Source organism: Fukomys damarensis, unplaced genomic scaffold (genome assembly GCF_012274545.1).
Source record: "Fukomys damarensis isolate Sample0158 unplaced genomic scaffold, DMR_v1.0_HiC HiC_scaffold_2, whole genome shotgun sequence".
Classification (NCBI taxonomy): Eukaryota; Metazoa; Chordata; class Mammalia; order Rodentia; family Bathyergidae; genus Fukomys; species Fukomys damarensis.
In genome coordinates, this window is record NW_022900914.1 from 9,584,694 (window position 1) to 9,612,340 (window position 27,647).

A 27,647-nucleotide genomic window follows, 5' to 3' on the forward strand; every position below is an offset into this window, starting at 1 on the left:
GTGTGTGTGTATGTGTATATATATTTTTTGGAGGTGGTTCTGGGAATCGAACTCAGGACTTTGTGCTTGCAAAGCAGGTGTGGTGTCACTGAGCTACAACCCTGGCCCTCCAGTATATATTTTCTAAAATGGGGATGTGGCTATTTTTTGCAGCCTGTTTTTCTCAATATATTATTTCCCATGACAATAATTACATTTTCCAGCATTCTTTTAATAATCACGTAATGTTTTATCTTATGAATGTTCCATAATTTACACAGTCATCTCCTATTTTAGAGATTTATGTTGCTTCTAGCTTTTCATTCTTATGAACAAGACATCATTAAAGCTAAATATTTTAATATATCCTTTTTTCCTTAAAATAACTTTTGGGAAATGGAACGACCGGATCCAAAGTTGTGCCCTTAAAAATACTTTTATATGTTGCCCAGCTGCCTTCTAATAGTTCTACTGCTTTAGGCTCTCACCATTTACTTCTCGGGATTAAAAGTCCATAAATATGATTGTGATGGGAGTGGGTGGGTGAAATTGAAAGATATGAAAAGCAGTTCTTTTGGCTGAAAATCTCACTGCTATTTCTTTTCTCTGTGATTTTTCTCTAGCAACTTGATTTCCACCGTGACTGGAAACTCGTCAATGTGTTCTTCAGTAATGCCAGCCTGTGCTACTTGTGTTCCTCTGCTCACGAGGTAAAGCTATACAGGTCTGGAGGCTGAGGGCCAACAGGTGCAGGGGTCGGGGAGGGTGAACGAAACCTGTCCGGTCCCTCCCTGCCATGCTGGGGCCAAGACCACCTATTTCAGATTTAGAACAGATGGACAGGTGTGGAGATGAAGTACCCTCATGGACAGGTGTTTTTGTTGGCTTTTTTCCTCCTCCTTATTGTGATATCCATTACATAACATGGACCACCTGAACCATTTTTGAATGAACAGTTTGGTGGTATTAAGTACATTCATAATATACACCCAAAACCATCACAAGGGACAGATGTGCTTTTACCATTCCTCAAATCAGGAGAAGCAAATTAAGATACAGATAAGCAGAGTCAACGGCCGCTCTGCGACTGAGGAAAATTGACCTCCAAGTGACTTGAAAATGATTTTGCCCCTGTTGATTCTGAATTCAGGGAATAAAGCAGAATGCATACCCTGTTGTCACCCCCGGCCTGTGAACTCTAGTGTAACGGGAGGGCTGCTGCTGACCTAAGGTGAACTCTCGACTGTAGCTTCTAGGCTTTTGGGCTTTCCTGGACACAGGGCATGAGACGTGCGATTCATTTATTCTTCTTCTTCTAAGTGGCTGTCTATGCCTAAAGCCTTTTTGGAAGACCGACCAGGTTACGGTCAGTTGAAAGTGTGTGGAATAGCTGAGAAGCTAAGGCTATGGTCCTGTGAATGGCAGACAGACTCTTCTCCAGGAATTGACGCATGATCGCCACCGGGCTGTCCCCTGCTACTTATGACAGCCCCGTGGCTGCCCGCTGTCCTCTGTGCCACTCTCCCAGGGCCTCTGTCAGGCCATGGCGTGGACATGAACAGTTTCTTCAGGCGTGATTCTCCCCCTCTCCGGGCCCCACTCCTGCCTCCCTCCAAATGCTGAACAGCTGGACTGACCCCTGGCCCCTGTAAGAACTCCCCTTCTTTGAGTGCTAGGGGACCGTGGGAGAATGCTGATGGAAGCCCTTCCTCCTGATTAGCTCTTACCGATCAGGAATAATCCTGCAGCTTTCCTGGGTATGTAGCATATAGCCAATGAAGGTTTATTATTCCAGGTCACCCTCTGTTCTTGCCAGTGCCAAGTGAAATTTACACACCCTGCTTTATCCTCTGCACCTCCCCTCCTTAGAGTCCTTATGCCTATTGATCTTAATTCATGAATTCATACATTCATGCATTGAAACGTTCAAAAAAGCATTTCAGCATCCGCTTTCCTTCATCTGCTCGTCCTTTCTTCCATCCACATGTTGTCGCAGTCACACAGAGATGTACTGTTTTCTTACATGCAGATGCATGCTATTGTATTTGCAATGAGTTTGTCCATGCAAGAGTTTGGTTCTTTTTAAACATATGAATATGCTTTCGTGGATGCGTACACTCATTCTTGACTCCTCTACACTCTTAATGCAGTCAAGTATCCCCGTGCGAATTCTTGCTTTCGTTAATCTGCCCCTTTAAGGGTCCCTCACACGTGATGCATTCCTTTGTACACGTACTCCATTTGTGCGTGATTTGCTTCTATTAATTTTTAGTTCCACAAGCAAAGACAAATGCTTTTTAGAAAAAGACTAAAGCATTACAGATGAAGCTAAATTTTACTTTGACTAGCATCCTAATTCTGTCCCTGTTTTTCCTCCCAGCCCCCTTTTCTAATTTAATATTCCTTACTTTACATGCATTGGTTACTCATATTGGTGGAGTCCATTGTGCTGTTTCCATAGATGCATAGTGTGCACCATCAGATCCCCCCAACCCTGCCCCCCACAACCCTAGTAATCACTATTTTACTTTCACATCAACTTTATTTTTTCACATATGAGAGAGAACGTGCTGTACTTGTCTTGCTGCGTGTAGCTTATTTTACATAATGCCCTCCATTTCTGTCCATTTTGCTGCAAACAGCAGGACTTAGTTCTTCTGAGGACAGAATAGTAACTCCATTGCGTATGTGTACACCACATTTCTCTATCCGTTCATTAGTCGGTAGGCATCTAAGTGGAGTCCATACCTTTGCCATTGTGAAGAGTGTTACAACAAACATGGCTGTGAAAGTGTCTCTCTGGTACGCTGATTTCCTTTCTCTTGGATGAGCAGAAGTGAGATGGCTGGACCATACGGTATTTCTGTTTTTAGGTGTTTCAGGAACCTTCATTTTGCTCTCCATGATGGCTGTACTAGTTGATAGTTCCATGAACAGCATACAAGAGTTTCTCACATTTGTTTTGATTATAGTCGTTCTAACTGGGATGAGATGATAGCTCATTAGAGTTTTGATTTGCATTTCCTGATGGCTAAGTTTTGAGCATTTTTCACATATTTGTTAACCATTCATATTTCTTTACTCCAAACTTTTTAACACGTATGAACCTTAGTATTATTTTCCTACATATTTGTGGATGAGATTTAATACAAATAGTATTATACTTTGTGTAATATTGAGTAAATTTTTTGTTAACTGAGTATTTTTGAGATCTAGTATTTTTTTGGTACCGGAGATTAAACTCAGGACCTTGTTGTGCTTGTGAGGCAGGTGGCAGAACCACTGAGCTAAATCCCCATTCTGTAAGATCTAGTCATGTTAATAGCATGTGGATTGAGTTTATTTCTGTTACTTGAATGCAGTGTACTCCATTGTGTAAATTTACATTTTATTTAACCATCATCCTACTGGTGGCCACTTAGGTATTTTAAATTTCACTATTATAAGCAAGAGTTCAACACGCAAACTTGTTCATTTACTTAAACATGTGAGAGTATTTTTCTAGATATGATGATTTTCCAACCGTGGATTGGAATTGAGTTAGTCACTTTCCTTGTTGCTGGGACAAAGTACTCTGTGGCTACAGCTTAAGGAAAGGTTTATTTTGGCTGGGGGGCTGGCTCCAAGGCAAGACAGCAAAGCAGAGGGACATGGTAGAAAGGAGTTGCTCACAGCCTGGTGGACAGGAAGCAGAGAGAATCAAGGAAGGAGATGCTCCCTGATTCTCCCTTGAAAGGAGACCCTCCCAGATCGTGACCCTAGTGACCTGCCTCTCCCAACCAGGCCCGCCTCCTAAACAGCGAGTCAGTGATGACACCTTCCTAACTCAGTCACCCTTCAAAATCCCTGTCTAGGAGTGATGAAGCCCTTGGGAGACATCTAGATAGAAACCGTGACAGGAATATATCCCAATTTAAAAAAAAAAAAATCAGTTTAAAGGAATGCGAGAAAGAAAGAAAAAAAATGGACTCAATTATAAAATATTCTAGTCCATTTCATTTAGTAAAACAACTACCGGTTCATGAATGTTTTGCTTCATTTCCATCTGGATAAGTGTACTTGATTGAGATGGGGAATATATTTGTCCTTACCAAGATACTCTGAAGACATGTGCCCCGGGTAAATTTGAAGTGTGGAACCAGCAGTTCTGCCTAATTGCTTAAAGTAGTTCTACTCATTTCCATCCCCACCATGGAAGTCTAAGGGTGCCTCTCCCTAGAGCGGTTCCAACACTGGCTATCAAACGTAACAGTTTTGTCAATATGTGAGATTCCCTTGAGATCTCTCATGTTGATTCATAAGGGTTGAGTTTATTCACACACAACCTCACACTTTTAATTGGTTGCAAACATATGATAAAAGTAACTGTGCTTCACTCCTAATTTCTGAGCCATGAGCCACTGACTTGTTCTCCACAAATTTAGCTCACGGCAACGGCGCTCTACCCCCACGCTCCTCAGCCAAACCAGACTGTCTTGTCTTCCCGGCCCTGGCTCTCTCTTTAGACTCTTCCCGTGGCGTAGCTCCACGTCTCCAGCTGAGCTCTTACTCTGCATTTTCATATTCCCCAAGCACATCTCAGGTGCGGTCCCTCCCTCCATAGTTGTCAAAATGTCCGCTGGGGGAGCCTCTGAGGGCAGAGTCTGAAGGGCTGGGCTTCCGGCCCTCACCTAACTTCATAGAGCCGCTCAGCCTTTTTCTGGCTCTGGTTGTCATTTCCTGAGAGTTCATAGAAGAGAAAAAAGGTTTTACCGTTAACAAATGTTAAACTGGTGTCCGGCGCTGGGACCTGGAGTTCTCATCCTCTGAGAATTTGGGCTCCTTTAGTGAGGAACAGACAAGGGTTTGTGTCCCCATTCGTTCATTAAGGTTGCTTAAGACCAAAGTCATGAGAGCGAAAACAGGAGCTATCCATTAGTCAATAGCAAAGTGATGACCAGGCTCAGAGCAGTGACACTAAGGCTTCTGGGGTCTGGATGCTTACTTAGTGTTCCCCAGTTAATGTCTAGTTTTATGAATGAAAAAGATAAAAATCAGAAGAGGAAACAGGAAAAAGGTCAATGCGATGGCAAGAAAACATAGGCATTTTTGAGTGTGCACTGGCAGTGTGAGTGAGGAAACCTAAAACTGTTCTTTTAACTCAACAACCATCTTCCTTGGAGTAAATCCCAAGTAAATAATTTGTTAGACTTAACTTTTCCATAACTTTGTTTACTAATGAAAGCGAAGTCTGGCCTTGGGCACATGTTTGTCATAGACAGTCTTCAGAATCTGGGGGCATAAGATGTAACTGGAAGGACACAAGTCTGTTGTGAAAAATAAGCTTCTCCCTGATTTGGGGCTCACAGAGTTTATATTATGTGTGACCTCCCATTCAGAGACTGAGACAGTTGCTGGCCCAAGCAATAACCATTCAGTGCCTGGAACAACTGGCACAGATTCCCTCTGCAGGCCTGACCAAAACGCCTTGACCACAGCTTTGCACTGAAGACAGCCAAACAAGGTTCCCCAGACCCCTCAGGAAGACACTCATCCTAAATGTGGCATTAGAGGGGCAGCAAGGACATTTCTAGACAGTTCCCAGGGCTCTTCAGGAGGGAATGGGTGATGGTCAACATCACACTGAGAGAGAGACTTGGAAGAAAACTAGATAGAAGACTTCATGGCTGCCATCATGGCAGACCCAGCTGTACTGGCCTCCCTCGAAGCAGGGGCAGCCTGGAAAGACAGGGACATTGAATTTCCTCCCCACTTCCTGCCTTGCAGTCCCTGCTTGTGACTGGCAGCCCGTGTCCCCCCGCTCACCTCCCAGAAAATAGAACCACTTCTTAGCCATCTTCGTCTTCTCTCTAAGCCGAGTTGGCCTCCTAGGGGACAGAAGTTTACGAGCAGCTTGGGAGTCCGTTGTCTTCTTAATTTTATTTATTTATATTTCACACTGAAAAGGTAAAGCAGAGTCAATGTTTTAGGTGCTCTCATTGTTTATTGTCATGACCAGCAAAGAGGAAGAGGGCATTGGGTGAGCAGCAGATGTGTTTCACACTCAGGTCCTGGGGTCCTCTTGTGCTATCTCTCTAGCAACCTTTCTATTGCTCAGGGCAAATGTGGCAGGGAGAAGGTGGACAAAATAGTACAAGTCGAACATCCCTATCTGACATCCACCATGTTCCATAGTCCAAAACTTTTTGAGCATTTTTGATTTTTGGATTGGGGGGTTCAGTTCCAAAATGTAAAAATCTCCCAAATCTGAAACACTTCCTGTTCTGAGCATTTCAGAAAAGAGATCTCACCCTCTATCAATGATGGTGAACCTTTTAGAATTTTTGATGACATTTCAAGGCCTTACATCCGGGGTTGGCTACATCCCCCTCAGACCTGACTGATTCTGTGAGCCTTTGGGGGTAAGTCTCACACCCCTCACTTCGAGCATCATAATCATACTAGGTGTTTCTGACCTTGCTCCAGTCTTGGGCTCGCCCTTTCCTGACGCAGAACTTCTCACATGGAGTTTGGTTTTTCTCCTGGTAGGTGACAGGTTGAGGAAGCCAGAAATGGCCGTCCCCCCACCAAAAAAAATTAAAGGTGCACTGGGAACTCTGTACTTATTATGGGAAACTAGGGTCTCCATCAGGGTTTGGCCAGGATTTCTCTCAGCAAGCTCCACCTGAGTCTGGGCCTCCTCAGCCTCATGTCTGCCCTGCTGCTACCTCACTCAGTTCACTTCTTCTCTTACAGAATGGGCCCCTGAGGAGTGACATGGACAAGCTGGCTGGGGTGCTGCACTACCTGCACCAGGAGGTGAGGCTACCTTCTATGCCCCTCAAGATTGGAACCCTTCCAAAGGCTGGGGGTGGGTTCTGGTTAACTCTGCCAGAGTGGGGAAAATGGCCTCCTCAGAGGGAGAGCACGAGCCTCAGGAGAGGACAGCGCCAGAGGATCCGCCCTCTCAGCCTCTGAAAGGACAGCACAGGTCAGGTTAGGCCATGCCACTCTTTCAAAGGATGTTTCCAGAAACATTTGGTTCCTCCTGGGGACCCAGTGGCCCTGCTCTTTCCCAAGGGCTCTCTCTGGCCAAGTCCGGAGCAGTGATAGCCAGAGGACTAAAGAACCCTGGCAACACGGCAGGGCTCAGGGCCTGAGGGCTGTGCCTGGCTGCTCCTCCCCTGCCCCTGCCCCTGTACTCCCCTGTCTGTGGCCCCTCTGGCTCTGTGCTAGGAAATACCCTACCCACCACGAGGGAGGTAAGAGTCAATAGCACAGCTGCAAGGGTGTCAGTCATGGACTAACCTCAACTGAGTATCTCCCAAAAGATGGTCCCCAAAGGCGCCCAACTGAGGGGTTCCAGAGAGCCCTTGGGCAGCCATGGCAACTTAGCAATCACCTTCCTATCCCTTGTGTCTTCCCAGGTCCCCAGAGCATTTGTGAACCTGGTGGATCTCTCTGAGGTTGTAGCCATGCCCCACTGGCATCCGGGGACTCGGCTCAGGTAGAAACGGAAGTGAAATGGGACTAACGTGTGCAGTGTGGCTGCCCTGTGCCAGGCCCTGCGTGGGCACTCCACGTGGGACCCCATAGGGGGACCCTAGGCATGGAGGCTGGAGAGGGGCAGCAGTGCGCGTGACTGGCCAAGTCGGGGGTGGTGGTGAAGGGCCTACTGTCAAGCACTATTTTGGGGACCCAGTTAAAGGTTTAAATATTCAGTCAGGTTGATGGAGTGCCAGAAACCCTCCCCCTACCAGAATGATCTGAGCCTTTAAAAACCGGCTTTAGGAAAACATCTCTAAGCCCGAAGGTGTTACTTCTGGAAATCAGGTAGGAAAGATTGTAGCCTCAGTGTATTTAGCTTCTCAGAACTTAAACTCCATACATTTTTGACAATTTTCATAGAATTTAAACTTTCTGGAACCAAATCCTAAAAATCCTGGCTTGGAACCAGGAAAATAAATTCGTGTAGGAAAAGTCAGGGCAAGGACAGCTGGAGAAAGGACAAGACAGGACCACCAGGAAGGAGGCTTTGAAGAGGAAGGAGGGAGACAGGGGTAGAGCAGGAGAGGAGGGGAGGGAGGAGGTGATCACGTCCATGGCCCATCCTGGCCCAGGGCCAAGATCTCCACACTGTGCCTCTGCACCCCGTCCTTTTTGATCCCAGCATTTGCCGCCTGTTTTCTTCTATTTCCCCTGGCACCCCAGCTCCGACCTCCCCACCCTGAGTGACGGCCAGGTCCCCCCAGCCCCTCTCCCTCTGGAGGTAACCCCCCCCCTCTCATTTCCTGTGGTTTTGACTCACAGCGGGCCTGCACTGGAGTCCTGTGGTTGCTCGGGGGAGACCTCAAAGCTGTCCACGGTCGTAAGGCAGTGGTTCTATCAGGTAAGCCCACGTCCCTGTGTGTAAGGTGGGGGCCATCAGTGCTGGGGTGCGGATTCTCTGGCGACAGAGAGCGAGGAGCTTGGCGGACCCATTCTGAAATGCTTCTCTCCTTACTGCTTCTACTGCCACTTCTGTGGCTGGTGAGCCAGTTCTCCCAAGGCTTCAGCCTGAAAGAAGCCAGGGCTCCCAGAGCCATGCACTTTAGCTCACAGGAGAGACCCTTACAGAGAACAGAGGACTCTGAAAGCCATCGCTGTCCTCAGCAAACCCTTGAAGCACGGTCCCCACTAACCTGAGCTCTTGAGACGACTTGTGTTTCAGAAGAGTTGTGAGTGAAGCTCGGGGGGAGCTGCTTCCACTGTGGAAATGACAGCACTTTAAGGAAGCTCGTGGCTTGTGCCTCAGCAGAAAGCACAGGCCTCGCAGTGTGCCTGGCTGCCTGGTGCTTTTTGAGTGTTCCCTGGTGCTCTGCAGGCTCTCTCTGGCATGGCCTAAGTCTAGGGCTTCGGGGGCAAGTGAGAACTCAGCATGAGTCACCAGGAGCCCTGAAGTGCGAGGTGAGGGGCCTTCCACATAGCGTGTCTCACCTGGCAAGCAGGATACGTGGTCAGAGAGAGGGGCCGGGCAGCTCCGGCTGGCTTGGGCTCCTGAATGCACCTCTGCTCCCTTCTCAGGAAGCCTGGGACCAGCTCCTGGTCTCCAGCGGCTTCAACAAGCAGGAATCCTTCGCAGTAGTTTTCCAGCCTCTCTTCTACAAGGTGTCTCTTCCTGGGGTGAGTGAGCTGCCTTTGACACCAAGGGTGCGGTGGTGGGGAGGCCTGGATCGCACATCAGCTCTCGCCCAAGGCCCTGCAGAACCCCCTCCCAGTCCAGCTTCACAAAACTTGACATATGTAGTCTCGGGGTCAAAGCCAACATGTGCTCTGACGCTTTCTTATGTAATTTACCTGCGGGCCTGCCTGGCCCCAGGAAGCAGGCTCTCATGAGCAGGGAGCTCCAAGGTGAAGAGCGGGGACCTTGGCTTCCATGCCTAGCTCGGGAATGGATCAGCTGTCTCACCTGGAGCAAGTGGCCTCTCCTCGCTGTGCCTCAGCTTGAACTCTGTAAAGTCAGGACTGTTATTACTGTTCCCTCCCTCAGGGGTGGTCAGGATTACATGAGCTAATTTACAGGAAGAGCTCGGTGCCTCTTAGCTGTTGTTATTCAGAATGGCATCTCCAGGGCTGCCAGCTCCCCTCCTGTGCTCACTTCTATATCCATCCCAAAGGGCCCCAGATCATGGCGCCACACTTGCTGAGCTGGTCTCTGCAGCCTGAGCCCTCCGGGCTGTGCCTAGGAGCTCTTACTTCCTCCAAGCCACTGGCTCCTGACTGTGGGGATCGCTGTGCGGCCTCCAGGACACAGTTTATAGCACAGGGGAGCTGGATATGGTGGCGCACACCTGCAGTCCCAGAACGCGGGAGCTGGAGCAGGAGGCATTGAGGCTGAGGCCAGTCTGGGTTACATAGTGAGTTCACAGCCAGCCAGAGCTACCTAGCAAGACCCTGTCTAAAGGAAAGAGAGAGACAGAGGAAGGCAGGCAGAGGAAGAGAAGCGCAGCGCCCCCATCCCAATAGACCACGCCCACACGACTCCCTGTTCCTTCTGCGTGAGACTTTGGTTCCAGAGAGCCCGTGACACACCGAGGAAATGGACATTTTTCCTTGCCCCTGCTGGCCCTGACCTTTGGGATCCGAACCCGCATGGTGTTCCTGTAAATGCCACTGATATTGATTGGGGTGGGAGGCTAAGGGGCAGATGGGCAGTGGCATGGGTCGGGGCCACCCAGCTCCATGCCAAGGAGAGAGCTGGAGTGCATGAAAGCCATCACATCCCTGATAAGCTCCTTTCTTACCTGCTTCTCTTCCAGGAAGGACCCCCGTCCCAGGACCCTAGCACACTTGCCCTGAGCCTCTGGAACAACATGGTGAGTGGTACAGGTGTGGATGGCCCACAGAGGGAGAGGCAGGGTTGCCACCATCACTGAGCCCCCAGTGCTCACCATCTGAGGAGGGGGCTGAAGGACACCAGGGATACTTCTCAGGCCTAATGCGAGCCCAGCACTCCCTCTCTGAGCTCAATCTCTTGGCCCCAGTGCTGAGCTACCTCTTGCCAGGTTTGGGCTATTGAGTGAGCCCCAGGCCTGCTGTCCCCAGAGGCAGGGCTATTTCCTTGGAGTCCGTTCAGAAGACCTGCTCTGAGTGGGGTTCTTGGCACCGGGTCCCCTCTCATCTCTGCCCCACTTTCCTGCATACCTCGGCAGCATCGTGCAGATTTTGAGCTTAGAACCAGCAGGGACTTCAGAATGGTAAAGACTGGGGTTCAGATCCAAATCCCATTGCTTACTGCTGTGTAGACTCAAGGTCTCCACTCCTTTCTTCAAAGCCCAGCCATAGCTAGGAGTTGTAGCACATACTTGTAATTCCAGCCACTCAGGAAACCAAGACAGGAAGATCTCAGATTCTTCAATCTGAAGAATTGTTTGAACAATTTAGCAAGACCCTGTCTCAAAAGATGGATGGATAGATGGATGGATGGATGGATGGATGGATGGATGGATGGATGGATTGAGCTCAGTGTGAGGCCCTGGGTTCAATCCCTAGATAGGAAAAACAAGCTTGACTCTAAGCCCTGAGCTCACACATCCAGTGTGCAGCTTAGTCCTTGCCCATAGAAAGGACCGTGCATGTGCTGGCTCTTTGTACTGTGACGATGACAGGCTTCCCAAATCCTAAAGGTGCCCCAGGGACCTTGAGGATCAGTCAGTGCACAGAATTCAATGCTTGGGACTTTTTGAGAGAACAAGGCAGGGACCTCCTTTTCCCATTTATTTTTCCCCATCCAAGCTGCCCTATTTTTAGAATTCCAGGGACAAATTTATTTTTCTTCTCTCTCAGACTAGAACCACTTTATCCATCTCAGCTGGTATGCTATGCCCAGTATGTGAGCAGCCAGTGTAGGACCGAGCAGGCAGGGAGGGGACAGCCCCACAGCCCCAATGGAAGGGAGCAGTTTGGCCTTCAGAGAAGGCATTGGGCAGAGATGATTGTTAGTGGACTTGACCCTTGGGTGCAGAGAAAGGACACCATGCTTCCAGGAGGGGCTGCCCTCCCAACCCCCGTCAGGCAGAGACAGCTTCGCCACACTGCTGCCCCCTCCTCCCACATCCACCTGTCTCCTCACCAACAACTGGCCCCTGCAGAATGCCTTGTGCTGGGAGCCAGGGAGGCGCAACAGACATCCAGGGTGGCCTCCGTCCTCACTGAGCTTAGCTCCCAAAGTGTAGCTAGGAAGGTAAGGTAACCGGAGCAGCCAGATAAGCAGACAGCCAGCGAGGTGAGCCAGTCATGCACCCAAAGGCAACACAAGGTGGGGAGAGGCTGGAGGTGGGGTTAGAGGTGTCTGAGGCAGAGTGAGGACTCGGGGAGTAAGAAACATGGAGAGAAAAGGGCGTCAAATGTGGCAGCAGGGACCACAGAGGGCTGGCTCCACCCCACAGGCATTGGGGTAATAAGAGCCAGAGAAGACATGAAGGCCTTGAACTCCAAACAGGAGCAGAGAGTTGGGTAGGGCTGGTTTCCTTTCTTTTATTTTCATCTTGCTGTTGATTGTCCTTGATGTTGGTAGCAGCGGTGATAATGAGCACCTGTACTGGGGTGTGGAGAGATGTACCTGTGCATGCAAGCAGGTGTGCTACACACCTAGCTTCTCCTAGCCTCCCGGAGGTCGGGAAGAGCAGGACACAGGAGCATAGAGGTGCTTACCCTTCAGGCCAGCTTTCCCAGAGTTCCTGGAGGTTCCTGCATCTCAGGAGGTCACCAAGGGTGTCCCTTCCCTAGTTTCCTTTTGGCGAAACACTGGGCTGTCCATGGTGCTGCTAGAATCCGCTGACAATTCCTGCAGGCCAGAATCTGTCCATGAGTGATCAGCAACAGATTAGGGTGAAGGATGCAGGGCAAGGAGTTAGAAAATCTGGGTTCTGATTCCTGTCCTGCTTTGGGTTGTTTCTTGAGGCAAGTGGCTTGGTCTTTCTGGGCCTCTACATTTTTCTACCTGCAAGAAGGGTATAATAACGCTCGACAGCCTCAGAGCTTGTGAAAAGACCAGTGAGTCTGGGCTCCTCCCCCTTGGGTTCAGTGCTCATGCTCCACTGGGACCAGGGATGGGCAGGGGGTCTTTGCTCCTTGATTTTTGCTGTGCTGGGCTTAACTGGGGCCACCGCAGGAAAAGCTGGGTGCACTTGTCCTGTGCTCACACTCACAGGTGAGAGGTGGGGGGGTGCAAAGGGGACAGTAGGGTTGCTGTGATCACGAGGCCCAGGACACATCTCTAGGGGAGCGGGTCTCTGTAGTGCACAGAGCCGCGTGCAGCTGTACACAGGCCACAGGACATCTCCCCTCCCAGCCCCAGCTCCTGCCCCTGACGGCATGAGCTTTGAGGTCAGGGAGGAAACGCTGCGCCTGCAGTGGTGTGAGCAGCCCTGTGGGCGGCACGCCTAGGAGTGTCCCACAGCATGAGCTCCAGGCGTGCAGCTGAGGAGGACTTAGCATTTGGGACAGAACTCATTCTCGGTGCCTTTCTGCTGCCACCTCAGTACTTTGTGGGAATTCTTATTCAGTGGTGGTGTTTAAGGGACCCACTTCTAAGGAACTCAAGTCCCAAGTCCTTTTAACAATCACTGACCCAACCTTGCCCAAGCCCCCCACCCCCGCACAAAGTGCTAGAGCCATTGAGTGGGGTAGGGATTGTGGGAGTTGCTCACACTTGAGTGAGAACTCTGCTCCTTGGGAGGAATTTTTTTTTTCATTGCTGGGGATTGAACAGAGAGCCTCACTTGTGCTAGGCAAGTGCTCTGCCATTGAGCTATGTTCCAAGGCCCCCAAATGAGGTCCCCTGTCATCCCTCCTACAGTAGCTAATTTCATAGTGGCAAGGAGTTAAAGGATCAGAAAAACAGAGTGAAACAGTAGTGTTTCTGCAGTAAAAGTAGTGTGTGTACTTCTGTGTGCAGCATGGGGTGGCGAGGGAAAGAGAGGTTCTTCGAAGTAATCGGATCATCTTCCACCCCTGCCTTGCGGAGGATATAGGGTTAGAGTGGTTATAAAGGCGATTAGCAGGAGAAGGATATAAGTGACTAACAGTCACATTTAGGACACGGTCCTTAAATGGATTTATTGGAGACAATCTATACATTTTCTTTTTCTGGGGTCCTTGAAAAATAGGCACAGCTCTATCCATTCTATCAGAATCCTTTAAATGTGCCTTTCTTGGGGTTTCTCTCCAGATTCTCACTGATTAAATTTTTGAAAGACTGGGGAAAACTAGCAGTGAGCAAGGGCTAAACACCCGCTTTGCCAACAGCTCTGAATGCCCTGAGCCACAATCAGAATAAAACTGAAAGAGGCATCAGAGAGCCCAGTTCCTCCCCAACTCCAGGGCTGGAGGGCTGCCACTCCCTCTCCAAATGCAACCTTGATTATGCCTCCTTATCTGACTCTCCTTACATTTGGTGAAAATCATTCTCAGTGTTGGGTAAAGGTCCTTCCTGGCTTCTTGTTTGCCAGGGTGCAGCTTCTGGCTAGGATACTGCTGGAGAATCTGAAATCCTCATGCCAGACACAGAACCTGTGACTGAGCCAGATGGAGTCCCCCAAGCTCGTAGCATCCTGCATCCCCTGTCAAGAGGCCACTGCCTGTGTTGTTAGGTGACCTTCCGGCTGTCGCTCCAGCAGCCGCCTGTTTCAGAGTTGGTCCCACACTGCCCATCCCTGAATCCCTAGTTATCCTGGCTGGTTGTGAGTGTGGGGACTGAACTGTGTCCCTTGTCTCCATGTCTCTCTGCCCTAGTTAGAGACGTGGGGCTTGAGTGACCCAGGCCCCACACTGGCTCCTCCCACAGCTGTGTAAACAGAGTAGCAGGGGCCCTTGTTATTTCCATCAAGCTTGGGTTTGTGTGGACACAGGAAGTGGGCAGGATGAGAGAAAGGGCACAAGTCATGGATTGGCCCTTCCTTCCTGTCTTACTCTCCTGTCCAAGGAAATGTGGTCGGTGAGCCAACTTAAATTGGGCAGTGAGAAGCAGGACAAGAAGTCAAGCTGGGCAACTGGCCCCAAAGGGACCTGGAAGCTGTGTGACCCCCGGGAGACATGTGCTTGGTCCAGGGCACCAGTGTCCTCGTCTCCCCTGCTACCTTGGCCCCGTCTCATCCTCTCTGTGTTCAATTTCTCCTGCACTGCCAGGATGGGAAAGTCCCTTCGATATCTAAATCCCACCAATTCCTCCCATGCACTGGTTCTCAACCTCCAGCCTCACAGTCACAATCACAGCAGCTGACTCAGTAGGTCTGGAACAGGGGCTGGAGATTTGCATTTGCCATGAGTTTCCCATGGCTCTAGTACTGCTGGGCCAAGCGCCAAAGTCTGAGAACTGCTGGTCAAACGTACCTGAGAGGACTGCTGCCTGCTGCCTACTTGTCTGTCCTGAAGGTCCCCTTTTTTCCTAGATGAAGCCTGTGGGACATAAAGATGAGCTATTCAGCGCCAAAGAGAGGAAGTTGATGAAGTGTCCATCTCAGGTAGGAAGGGCTGGGCTGAATGGAGGTGAGAGGCCAGGTGGCCTCACGGACTTCACTGAGAAGAGTCACCTGTTCTTCTGGGCCTGGGCACACTTCTGCATGCAGGGGCTGCCCTGAGGCTGATGTCTGTGGGTCAGGGGAGCCGTTCTAGCAGCTCAACAGCCTCCCACACCTGTGGAAGGAACAGCACCAAAGCTTACCTGGTCCCAAACAGTGGCTCCAACCACTTTCTCTTAACCCTGGCCCTGGACTCCAATGCCATTTCCAACATTTCCTCTACCTCAGAGTGGAGGAGGAGGAAAGAATGATAAGTATCTAAGAGCTCTTGAAGGTGGGTCATTCTGGTTATGTCTTAAATCTGTGGCTAATAATTCTGCCAAATAAATGGATGAGAAAATGGCAAAATGTGAATAACTTCTATCAGTTAATGATAACCAATTTGTTAACTTTTCTGATACACTGATAAGTATTTATCTTACTACACAATAAGAAGTATGTAACTCACCCTGTTTCTCTCCTTTGGCTGCCAAGAAGCCTGAAATTAAGTTCTATTCTCACTGAGATCTGTATCTTAGCCTAGTAGCACACACTCTTGCAGAAGGAAAAAGCCAGAGATGCTGACTTGCCAAGGAGACATTTCAAAGCACCACTATTCAAAGCACCAGTACCTTTCTGAAGGAAATGAAAGGGCAGCCCAGGGAAGAGAGGCCAGACGATGGCTTGGTCATCTCTGAGGGGATGATGTGAATGTTGTGAATCAGCAAAAGGCATTGCTGCTGGTGAGCTTTGATAATTAATGCATGCAGGTTCCTGGATCATGATTACCACGGGTTACCTTTCTCTGCAGGAGAGCCCCTACCTGTTCACCTACAGGAACAGCAACTACCAGTCCAGATCGCTAAAACCCCAGAGGCAGCCTGAGGTAAGAAAACGTCTTCTGGGATTGCCATACATTCAGGTGAACCAGGGGCCACTCCTCGATGCTGACTCTCTGGAAACTTCCATGTGTTTTCCCCTGCCACAGGTACGGGCCTTTGAAATTCAGTCAGGGTGGGCTGGAGGAGGGTGAAGGATTGAGTGTGTGGCCATTCCTCTGGGGCTTGGAAGCAGATTTCCCTACACTGTCACTCAAGAGCCACCTGTGGCATTATGGGATTTGGGGGTGTCTGTCTCCAATCTATTGTGACACTTCAGGACTTCCTAGATCTCAAACAAGTTCATCGGAGCTCTTCTGAATCCTTAATCTGAAGAAAACCATAGGAAAAAGCAGAGAAATGTGGTGAACTCTGGAACCACAGAGTATAGAAACCAAAAGGTCTTAAAGTCATCACACTCACTGATATCTTTCTTATGACTTATCTCAGTGTCACCTTTTGATACTTCCGGCTGAGATTAGATAGGGTTCTCTACTCCTCTGGGGATCTCACAAACACTTGAAGGTCAATGTCTTTGCTCTTAGGGCACTGGGGACCTAAGGGGTTGAGTGGGAGTTGATTGTAATCCTTACCTCTGCATTTCGTGAAGGAAACTGAAAATTATCCAAGTGGTGGAGGCTGAATTAGTGGTCTGGGCCTCCACCCTGAGAGATGCAGTGTGAAAGACTCTTGATTTACCAACCTGTCCCATCCTTTCTAATATCAAACCAGAGAGTACATATCCAGGGGGCAGTGGCACAGTGAGTAAGGCAACTGGCTCTGGTTCAAATCCAGACTTCCACTGACTGGCTCTGGGTCACTCAGCAAGGTACTTATCCTCTTCATGCCTGGGTTTTTAACCTGGAAAATGGTGACAGTAAGAGTTCTACCAAATAAAGTTGTGAAATTGCAATGAGTTAATAAATTGAATAGTACCTGGCCTGCCGTGAGTGCTTTGTAAGTGTTGATATTGTCGTCTGAAAAGAGGCAGGGATACATTCCTTTAGGTATATACGTATTAAGCATCTGCCATGTACGTCTAGAATGCAAGCTCAAGGCAGGAACTCAGGGTCAGGGGCCAGTAACTATTTGTTGATTGAAAAATGGATGGCTAGATGAATTCCAGACATAGGGAGTAAAAGCAAATAGGATGATATATTGCTTATCTGAAACAACTAAGTCAATGGGTAATTATAGCACAATGTAATAAGAACTATAATTAGAGCTTTCCTGGGATATTCTGAGAGCATAGAGGAAAGAAAGCTTTCCTAAGGGTGCCTGTGACCTTGGCCTTGAGGGGTGACTAAGGCTGAGCCAGGTGTAGGGAAGGGTGAGACAACGGAAAGAAGTTAAGGAGAGAATAAAGGGGAGTGTGGAATAGAAACACAGAGGCATGGAGGGTTGGGGACTTTGGCCGGGGTCTGAGAGTTTGGAGACCTCTTAGGCCATGAGCGGGAGAATGGACTTGGGGCTAAAGCTGATACAGAGGAGTCATTTATTTGTTCAACCCACAAGTGTCTGTTGGGCATTTACCCTGTCAGAAACCATTCTAGGCTCCGGGAACACAATAATAGATAACTCAGACAAAAATGCCTGGGCTGCACTGAGGATTTGGGAGGGGAAGACCGAGATCCTGTTGGGAGAGACCATTCTGAAATGACCAGAAATCTGGGAGGAGACCCACGCACTGAAGGTGGGATGTTGGTGAGGGCTGCCATGTTTCAGGCCAGAAAGAGCAAAGGTCTGAGCTCAAGCGGAGTAGGAGGCCTTAGGGAGGAGGCGACAGATCAGGAAGCCACTGGACAGGACATTATGAAGAATGGGACACCAGGACATGGGAGAAATTGTAAAAAACATCAAAGGTTTTTATTTTACCTTCAGCGATGTTTTTCCAACATACAGAGCCACTTCTCACTCAGTTTCTAAATTAGTAAGATCCATTTCTTCTTCTTTCAGGTGAGAGAAGGAACAGAAATCAGATGCCCTGACATGAGCCCTTCCGACTCAATTCCCACCTCAGGTACACACTTGTATTCAGTGATTTTAAAACTCATTTGAGGCCTGAAGTCATCCAAGTCAGAGCAACTTTAAGATGGCAGGGGATTTCCACACAACCTGAAATTCTCCAGAGCAGCTCTTCAAGGGCAATACAAATAGCTCTGTATGTGCTTGCGTTGAGGTGATTACTGTTTTGAAAAATGATAAAGATCAATATCAGACAGCACTTACTGAGTACTGACCCTGCGTTAGGCCTGTTCTGCATGATGCTAGTTGAGTGAATTGATGTCATTGACCCTGCCTTCAAGACTTGGTGGTTGAATTTGTTCTTCATAAAAGTAAAATTGCCTTCAAACAGAAAGCAAAATGGCCAGTCCATAATCGTCCAAATCCCCATCCAGATTCTAAGCACTCAAAGCTGCCCAGAACAGGAAAATTCCCATCTCTGCATTTTACTGCCTCTCAGTATTTCTAAAATGTCTGTTTCTGATAAAGCCATTCATGGACTTCTCAACTAGCACACTAGAAGAGGAACTGCCTGAGGGCCTGCCCCTTTTCTTCCAGCAAGGCAGCATGGGAGCTTTGGTCACGTGACATGTGTCTGCGGAGAGTCACAAGACAGTCATGTTGTGACCCATGGAACTCACGGCATTAGCACCACAGCACCAGTGACACAGGTTCCCTTGCTTGGTCCTGGAGGGTGATTGGATATGTTCCTCTGTTAGAGAACTGAGTGCTTCCTGTGTGCCTTGCAGGAGTTTGTATTCCAGTTGATCTATTACTCCTCATGGCCTCAAGATTATATGTTAAAAAAAAAAGGCAAAATTAAATTTAAAGATGTCACAGTGCCTACCTGGATGAAACATCTTTGCAGTCAGACTGTGTTCTTATACTGTGAGTAGAGCAAACAAATGTCCTGGTTTAGCCTGCCCTGCACACATGTCTTAGCTTTGTACACTCAAATGATGGGCATTTAAGTTAAGAAATCTTCTCACCAAAACCTAGATCTATAACTGATGCTGGTTCTAAGCTGTAGTAATGGGATAAGTGATTGCATTTGATCTGCTTTCTGTTGCTGTCACAAAATATTTAAGGCTGGGTACCTGGAAAGAAAAGATGTCTTTTATTTAGTTCACAGCTTGGGAGGCTGAATATCCAGTATCAGGTGGCATCTCCCTCTTGACTGGGATACAACATGGTGGAGACATGGGAAGGAACTTGGCCTTAGGCAGAAGGGGCCAAGCTTGTGGGTTGGCCTCAGTTTATAGTGACCCCTTCTAATGGGATCTATTCTAGGAGACGAATGTTAATCCCTTCCAAGGGCAGTGAGTGACCTAATTACCTTGCAGTAAGCCCCAGCTCTTAAGAGTTCCACCACCTCACTGAGAACCAAGTCTCTAGCGCTTGCACTTTGAGGGACAAAGAGCATCCAAGCCACTGGAGTGATAAAGATCGTACATATGCATGCATTTTAGTCTTCAGACTTCTTGCCCCCATGCTTCATTCCTATGGGCTATCTTACCAGCTGGACTTTAGCAGCAGAAAAAATGATCAGCTTCATACATAAAGTCTTCCCGGTAGTAAAATCCCTTATTCACAGATATGGCTTTGGATATATGTGTATATAGATGTGCATATTGAGATAGAGACAGATAGAATATCAATCTGAATGTTTTAATAGCCATACTTTTTATAGTGAACTAATATCCACTCCTTTTTAATCTTATCACTCTGGAAGGATGATCTATGAAACATTTCGTTATCTGTCTAGATTATGTCTCTGTCGTGACAACCATGACAGCCCATTTGAATATATCTCAACATCTAAATAGTAGATAAATTGTGAATCTCTTGTTTACTCCATGACCTGATGATTATTGTGTTTATATTGAAGATATAAAAGCCAAGAATCTCAAGGCCTTGGGATCTGAGATACCCTGCTGATAGGAGCCTTTTGCGTAAACAGAGTTAAGCCTTCCAGAGCTAACCAAGGTGGCACAGGACCAAAATGCTCATGGTTTACAACTGGGGACCCACTCACTGGTAAAGCTTGGGCTGCAGTGCTGTCTCATCTGAAAAGCTGCCCAGCCAAATGGACGATAATGAAAAACGTATGTCATGAATGTGCCATTGACTTATAATTAAGGATTCTCACCACACTTTTGACTGATGAGGGGGGCTGCAAAATCTCAGCATGGGACCACATTGTTATTTTCCTCTGATAACTGTCATGTTTCTAGTGAGTTCTTTCTCTCGACTGCATAGCAGGTTTGTAATTTCTGATCAAAATGAAGGCATTTGCTCTGCATAAAAGCTGGTCATCTTATTTTTATATCTTAGCATGTGGTAGGAGCCTGATGAATGTTTGTTGAATCACTTCTCAGAGTTGAAACAAATCTTTAAAAGCACCCAACCAAAGTGTCTTCTGTTACAATGATTTTTCACTAGACTGTCTTATAACTATTTTACCCTCAGAATTATTTTCAGAAACCACCTTAGTAGTCCTCTTTTCCAGTGTTTGCCTCAATCCACAGACACGTGGATCTAAACATCCCTGAAAGTGTTGTCAGAAGAGGTGCCTTCCTGTCACCCTGAGCCAGGTCTCTGCAGCCCAGGGCCTTGGTCTTCTCACACCCTGAGCTCTCAGGGGTGATGAGCCTGGTCCACTGTCCTGCAGGCCTTGGGGATGACGCGGAGAGCCAATATAAGTCGTTTCTTTCATAACCAAATAGTATTGGGTGGCCGATAAAAAATAAAAGCTTGCACGGCCTGCCTCCTGGTCTGTGCACATGTGCAATTAGCTGAGTGCCTGCTCTTGTGGGCTTTACAACTTTGCATACACTTGCACCAATATTTTATGTTACTAGCTGGTATCTCTATCTCATGGAACCGGGGTAACTAAGAAAAATCCTATGCTGGGCTGAGTAGCTGACTTAAGGTTTTCCAGTGAGGAAAGGAGCAGCTTTCTCAACGGGGTGGTGACAAGGAGTGAGAGGGGATGTGGTGTGTTGGCCGTGTAATGAGGTTGGCTGTCTCGAAGTGAAATCTCTAATTCCACAAGGGGGAAAAACTCAGAGATTTTTGCAGACAGATCCACAAAGCTTGTTATATGTTACTGTCACCAACAGTATAAGCCAGAATGGTTTGTTCATGTATTGCGAGCCATTATATCCATTACATATTCCCGTCTAAGCTTCCAATATCATTTATTTGACCCATTTAGCTAAATCGTGCCCTTTAAAACACTAATACGAAAATATCCATGTTATACCAAGCATCATGGCCTGTAGTGCCTGTAATCCCAGCACTCTGAAAGGTCAAAGTAGGTGGAAGACGAGTTCAAACCCAGGCTGGGCAACTTAGCAATTTAATGAGAACCTTTCTAATGTATTCATTCACTCACTCATTCATTCATCCAGGAATCATTCCTAAATAGATAGGGCTAGGGATGTAGCTCAGAGAGAGGGCCTGGGCTCGATCCCCACTGCCATAATAAACAAGGCCATGTTACAGCACGGGGTGGTCATTCTAGCAATTTTGTGCCACTCTAAGCCCGAGATAGAATGTTCAGTGTAGGTTCTGAAGCTGCTTCTGTGGTCACCGCTTGTTCATGGGGCTTGCGATTTGACCTAACCGGCCATCAGGAAGGAAATAATAGCCTGCTTGTCCCTAGGTGCAACCAGCTCATCGTGCAAGTTCAAATTCACCGTTGAGGCATTTGTCTGTTTCCCTGCACTATAGTTTTCATCACTTAAAGCTCAGAGAGCTTTAAAATCCTGCCACCAACCACATCGCCATTAACTCAAATTAACACTTACTACTATATATTTTAATTGACATGTAGTTGTACACATTTTGGGGATACAATGTGGCATCTCAATACATCTAAATAATTTGTAATGATCAGACCAGAGTAACTGTTACATCCATCATCTCAGACCTCCATCACTTTTGTGACATGCACACATTTCTTGAGCTCCTACTATGGGCAAGGTGCATATTTATCTATAAAAACCCATACCAAAGATTCCAAAGGCAGAAACAAGGTTCCAGTCTTGTGCCAGCAAGTTGCCCTCATTGTGGAAGTGTTTCCTTAAGTCCTTAAGACCAGAAAGCAAATGGGTTGGGCACCCCCAGCTGACAGTCAAAGGATTGGTTTTTCAGATTACAGCCCCAGGTGGGTCAAGTTGTTGGGTTACACCGGACGAATGTGAGCGTGCCAAACATTTCTCCTGGGATGAGCTTTTACAGTCTGGGGAACACTTCCCCATTCCATACTCAGCTGCACAGATTTACTCACTGTTGGAGATAGTTCATGGGTGCTCACTCAGATGGCCTTTTGATAAAGAGCTCCTTCCACGGGCATCTCGGTGAGTTAATGATGTGTTTATCAGCTTCTTTCAAGGTAGTAGACAGTTTGTACCAGATAATGTTTAGCTAACCAAGCCCCACCAGTTTAATCTTATCTCTAAATAGTACTTTTGCCAAAGAGAGCAACTGCTGAAGTTCTTTGCTGTGTGAGGTATGATAGAAAAATACAATGAATGCTTTAAATTTAAAACAAATTTCCTGCAATAGAAGATACATTTCCACTAGCCCCCACACCCCAAATACTCCCCCCTGCTTTGAACGCTCTTAACCTATCTTCTTGCCACTTTCTGAAGTGGTTCTGAAAATCATCTTTGGGGAGTATCTTTAATTTCGTGGTTGTGGCAATGAACTGATTTAAGACATTTACCCTTTTTGTGGTCATTTTGACTTTGGGGAAGAGCCACAAGTTGTATGATACCAGGCCAGTGAATAAGGTGAATGAAGACACAGTGTGATGTTTTTTACAAGCCTAGCTTTCTTTCTGTTGGATGGTGCTCAGTAGCAGCATTCACTGTATTTTACATCGCTTCAGAAAATGGCAAGATAAGTATGTTTGAAGTGAGGGAAAGTTTTTGAGGGAAATTAACGGTAGCATGTCTTTTATTGTAACAACTTTTTTTTTCTATTTAAACACAGACATATTTTGATCACCCTTTGTATTTAAGCCGTGTCTTTGTCATATGCGATAGCATTAATAAACCACAGCTCAAGGTCTACAGACTGTTAGACCAATGTAATGCATTTCTCTAAGTTAATAAAATCTAGATAAGTCAACTCTTCCCACCTACACCTATTTCATTCAATTTACCTTTTTGTTAGGAATCCATCTGAGCATCAAATTCCTTCCAGAAACTACCTACTCTACACATACACTTGCAGCTATGGTTTAGATCTAAAATGTCCCCCCAGATTCTTATGTATGTGGAAGGGGACTGGATCATGGCAGTGGATTCATCCATTGATGAGTCGAGTAGCTAAATGTGCTGTCAGGAGTTGGACCTGGTTGAAGGTGGGTCACTGGGAGTGGGACCCAGATGTTTTATTCTTGTTCCTGGCTCCTCTCCTATCTCTCTCCTTCATGGCCTCCATGGATTGAGCATCTTTTCCTCTGCATCCTGTTTTCTCCTTGCCAAAATAAAATCTCTACTCCTTTGAACGGGTGCTGGGTATTGTGTTTTAGGGTGGGAAAGTGACTAAGGCACCCACAGAAAAAAAGATTTGTGTGAGTGTGTGCGTGTATGTTGGTGTTTCCTTTCTTTCCACTACAAATGGAGGAGGCAGGACTGGTCAGTTTCAGCTATCTTTTTAGAAAAGCGTAATAATAAAGCTTTAGAGGCAAAATCTGCCATCTCTCCCACATTTTACCAACCCCCAAGATTTCCCCTAACCTTTGCTTCCCAGCGAGTGTTCAGAGAATTCACTCTATTATGGCCGCAAAAATGTAGTGATTGACTGTCATCACTGGGAGCTAAAATAAACCCCTCTGGAATGCAGGGGAGGGGTATCAGTTTCCATTTTGGTTGCCTTTTTTACCCATAGCCTGATTTCTCCCAGAAGGGGTCATTTTAACATCCTCACGCTTAGCCCTGTAAACGTGTGCTAATGTGTGCAGCTGGCTTTATGATTTGATATTGTTCCTCTAACCACAGAGTATAGCTGTGGGAAGCTGGGAGGGGCCAAGCAGGATATAATCATGTGGAAGGAGGTTGTGAGTGTGTGTGCACACGCACGTGTCTGTGCACATGCAAGGCAGTGGGGAAGGCTCAGGACAGACACCCCATACACCTCATGGCTCCAGAGTCTAAGGAGGCAGAGCTGCAAATCCACCATCAGACTCTGCAACATTGGGTCCACTGTATGAACTCAAGGCAGTCTGTGCATATACGCAGGAGAAACGGCTCCAGGCTTCTCATCTGCGAGTGCAGGAACAGACTACAGCCATAGCTTTAAAAATAAAAAGGTGTCTCTCTCAGCAGTTCTTAAAATGGGGTACCCAAACTGGACGGGCAGCATCTGCAGGACCTAGGAATTTGTCAGACATGCAAATTCTTGGACCCACCCTAGACCTACTGGATCAGAAGCTCTGAGAGTAGGGCCAGTCATCTGTGTTTTAACAAGCTCCCCAGCAGATGGATGTGTGCTCAAGTTCGAGGATCGCTCTCTATTGTATCTTGCAAACATATTCATAAGTATGTGTCAGTTTGTTGCTTTTCGTAGGAAGCGGTAGGGACTTTTCCAATAGAGCTAATGTTCAGTGGGGGTGGCAGATCCCCCTGTGCAGGCATCATGGAAAGAGGTGGGCAAGAGGTCTCCAAAGACCTGGAGATCCCTCTGAGCACCCTTTCTACCGAGTGTCATATGGCTTCCTAGAAGTACTAGTCAACTGTGATTTGCATGTTTCTGAGTGCTGTGGGTTATACGGAGCCCACTTGTCCTGAAAGTAACTTCTGTGAGTCACTGCAGGTACCATAGGTTGTCTTGGCAAAGAAAGCCATGAAGAAGGCCTCCCGAGGACAGATTTCAGTTTATCCATCTTAAGCAATGGCCCACTCTAGGTATAGGCTTCTTCCTCCTGGGTGGCCACTTCCTGGAGAAAACTGTATTAAACTTCTGCCAGGGCAGGACAGCTATTTTAACAATTTAGTGCACCACATTATACCACGAAGGACAACAGAAGGCACAAGTGGGGACCGTGGCTGTGTCAGGGTGGCCTGAGCAGTGAGAGGTAAACTTATGGCTCGAGGGACTGTACTACCTGTGGCCCAGAGGAGTGTAGGCGTCATTCTGGACATGCACTTGGATTCGTGTTGACACGTGTGTCAGGTAAAAGGGACGGAGAGATACAGGACTAGTGTATGCGTGTAGCTACCTATGCAGCAATAGTCACCGATCTCAAGACTTCTCAGCCAGGCATGGAAGGCCTGTGGCGCAAACCTAACTTCTGATGCTTTTGGTTGCTGCTGCTGTTACCTCCTTCCTGCACCCTCCCCGGAAGCCAGACTGTACAACCAGCTGTGCTTTACAGATATCATGTGCTTTGCTACACACCACATCTGTCCAGCCTTCCGTCCATCACTCGCCTTGCCCTCCCCTCCCTGCCTCCCTCCCTCCCCTCACCATTTCCTGGGAACTAATTCAACACCTCCTCCTCGCCAAGGTCTGTTCTGACGCTTCCCCTGCCACGCCCCCAGAGGACTCACCCTTCCAGCACTAGATCATCCCCCACTTTGCTCCTCTAGCCGTGTTTTTCGGGCTCTGAAGTCTTGTAACCACATCACAGCAGATGCTTAAGTCCAAGAGATTTAAAAAAAAATGGATAAAAATGTGACACATCCACTCATCCAGTGTCATTCCGCTGGTGGAAGGAGATACCGGCATGCGCTCCAGCATGGTTGAACTTTGAAAGCATTATGTAGAGTAGAACAGGTCATGATCTGTTTATCGGAAATACACAGAATGAGCAAATCCATAGCGACAGGAGGTAGATGACTAGTTGCTAAGATCTGAGACAAAGGGGATGTGAAGTGATTGCTTCGTAGACAGAGGGTCTCCTTTTGGGGTAGTGAAAATGTTTAGGACAAGACAGTGGTGATGGTTTTACAACATTGTGCTTTCACTAAATTGTTTAGCTTAAATTATTTTATGTGACTTTTACCTCAGTTACTGTCATTGGTATAAAAGTATTTCCCTTTTCACTCTGGAGAAACTGAGCTGATCTTTTATAGGATGATGGAATATTTTATCCCAAATAGTATCAAAATGAGGAGACTGGCAGATGAGCTCCCTGGCCGCGACTGCTGAGCTGATGTGACGTGATGGGCTTTTCATATCTTCCACTCAGGGTGCATTGCTAATGAAACGGAACCTTTCTCCAGTCTGCTGGACAGTGTTCATTGGTTTGGGGGGAGGTAGATCCAGGGCACCCCTGGAACCCATTTTTCACTCACTCCAGCTTGCGTTCTCAGTTCACAGGCTAAAGCCAGCTGACATCAAGGTCATTGGTGCCATGGGCGACTCTCTCACGGTAAGTAGTTTCAATTATAAAAGAAAGGAGCAGGGGAGGGGATTTTGATGAATGAGAACATGGAGGCGCGGGTGGGCGGGGAGAGGCTTTGCTTCTCACTGCTAAGTGCTGCCTCATCAGGTCTAGAGCCCCAGGTCCTTCCACTCCCGCTGTCCTAGCACCTAGCAGTCCTTTCCTCTTGGGTCCTCCCACCTCCGTGCTACCCAACTTGTTCCACTGCCAGTGCTGGAATTGAAAGCCCCCTGCCACAAATCACCCAGCCCATCAGTGGCGGGACTTTGTTGGCTAGATCTGCTGCTGTGTTTTATCCACCTAGAAAAGCTAGGGGCCGGGGGTGTAGCTCAGTGATTCTGCCGCCTGCCTCGCAAGCACAAGGACACAAGTTCAATCCGTGGTACAGAAAGAAAGAGTGGGGACCCCCCAAAGGTGACCAAGCTCACCTATACGGGTGCCCCATGCTGACACCCCAGATTTCACAAAGAGCAATCAGAAAATGAGATCCTTAGAGAGCCTGCACAGGGATCCCAGAGATTCCCAGACACAAATTCCTATTCTGTAGTCACTCATAGAGCCAAGCTGCTATCCCTGGGTCAACAGGACACAGGCCCCAGCTCAGTCCTCTGCCTGATACCTTTCATGTCTAAGCCCTATTCGCAGTGACATTCACACATTCAGAACCCTCATGACAAAACCTGGTGAATCTCACTTTCCTTACATTCCAACAAGAAGGTCCCTGCCTCCCCAGCCTGCAAGGGCTACAGCCAGCAGAACTCAGAGATGTGGCCCTAAGAGTGAGTCCCATCCCTGGACTATAGGGGCCTCTTCCACGACCTCAGCAGCCCCTCACCCCGAAGGCCTTACTGCTCGAGACCTTCCAGGAAGGTCTGGTAGGCTGGTCCCTGGTACGTGCAGCTCACCTTAATCCTGTCCTGTTCCCTCTCCTGGTCTCCTGGAAGATGCTTTTAGGACAAGAAATCCTCATGAACCACACAGCTGCTCAGGACTCCCTGAGGAAGCAGCATCTTTGAGCGTGGTGTGCCTGGAAGGTGGCAAAGGACCTGGGCACCATAGAGTGGGATGTGGCTAGTGGGGGGCAGTCATCGGCATACCTTCGGAAGGACTCTGTATCGAAATAGCAGGCATTAGGCAAGGGCCGTATGCCTGCAGAGTTTGACTCAAAACAGTATGGCGGTGCTCACCTAAAACCCTAGCACTCCAGAGGATGAGGCAAGAGAACTGTCAAGTTCGGGCCAGCCTGGACTGTGTAGTGAGAACCTGTCTCAAAAACAAAAGCCCTATCTATGCTCACTTCAGCTAGGTGCTAGGTGCATAGAATTCTGTGGTATTCCTATTTTTAAACTGTACCAATGTAATGCATAA

The 27,647-nt window shown here is 47.8% G+C and overlaps 1 protein-coding gene across 2 annotated transcripts in view; it reads left to right on the top strand.

The window, feature by feature from the left end:
• Positions 1 to 27,647, top strand: part of Plb1 (phospholipase B1) — a 126,761-nt gene that overhangs the window by 32,425 nt on the left and 66,689 nt on the right. For both annotated transcript variants that reach the window (XM_033763419.1, XM_010604704.3), the window contains exons 9-18: positions 603 to 689; positions 6,715 to 6,777; positions 7,386 to 7,465; positions 8,269 to 8,347; positions 9,022 to 9,120; positions 10,257 to 10,313; positions 14,889 to 14,960; positions 15,808 to 15,882; positions 17,831 to 17,894; positions 26,209 to 26,267. In XM_033763419.1, the coding sequence (XP_033619310.1) occupies positions 603 to 689; positions 6,715 to 6,777; positions 7,386 to 7,465; positions 8,269 to 8,347; positions 9,022 to 9,120; positions 10,257 to 10,313; positions 14,889 to 14,960; positions 15,808 to 15,882; positions 17,831 to 17,894; positions 26,209 to 26,267 (735 nt within the window). The remainder of the gene's footprint in view (positions 1 to 602; positions 690 to 6,714; positions 6,778 to 7,385; positions 7,466 to 8,268; positions 8,348 to 9,021; positions 9,121 to 10,256; positions 10,314 to 14,888; positions 14,961 to 15,807; positions 15,883 to 17,830; positions 17,895 to 26,208; positions 26,268 to 27,647) is intronic.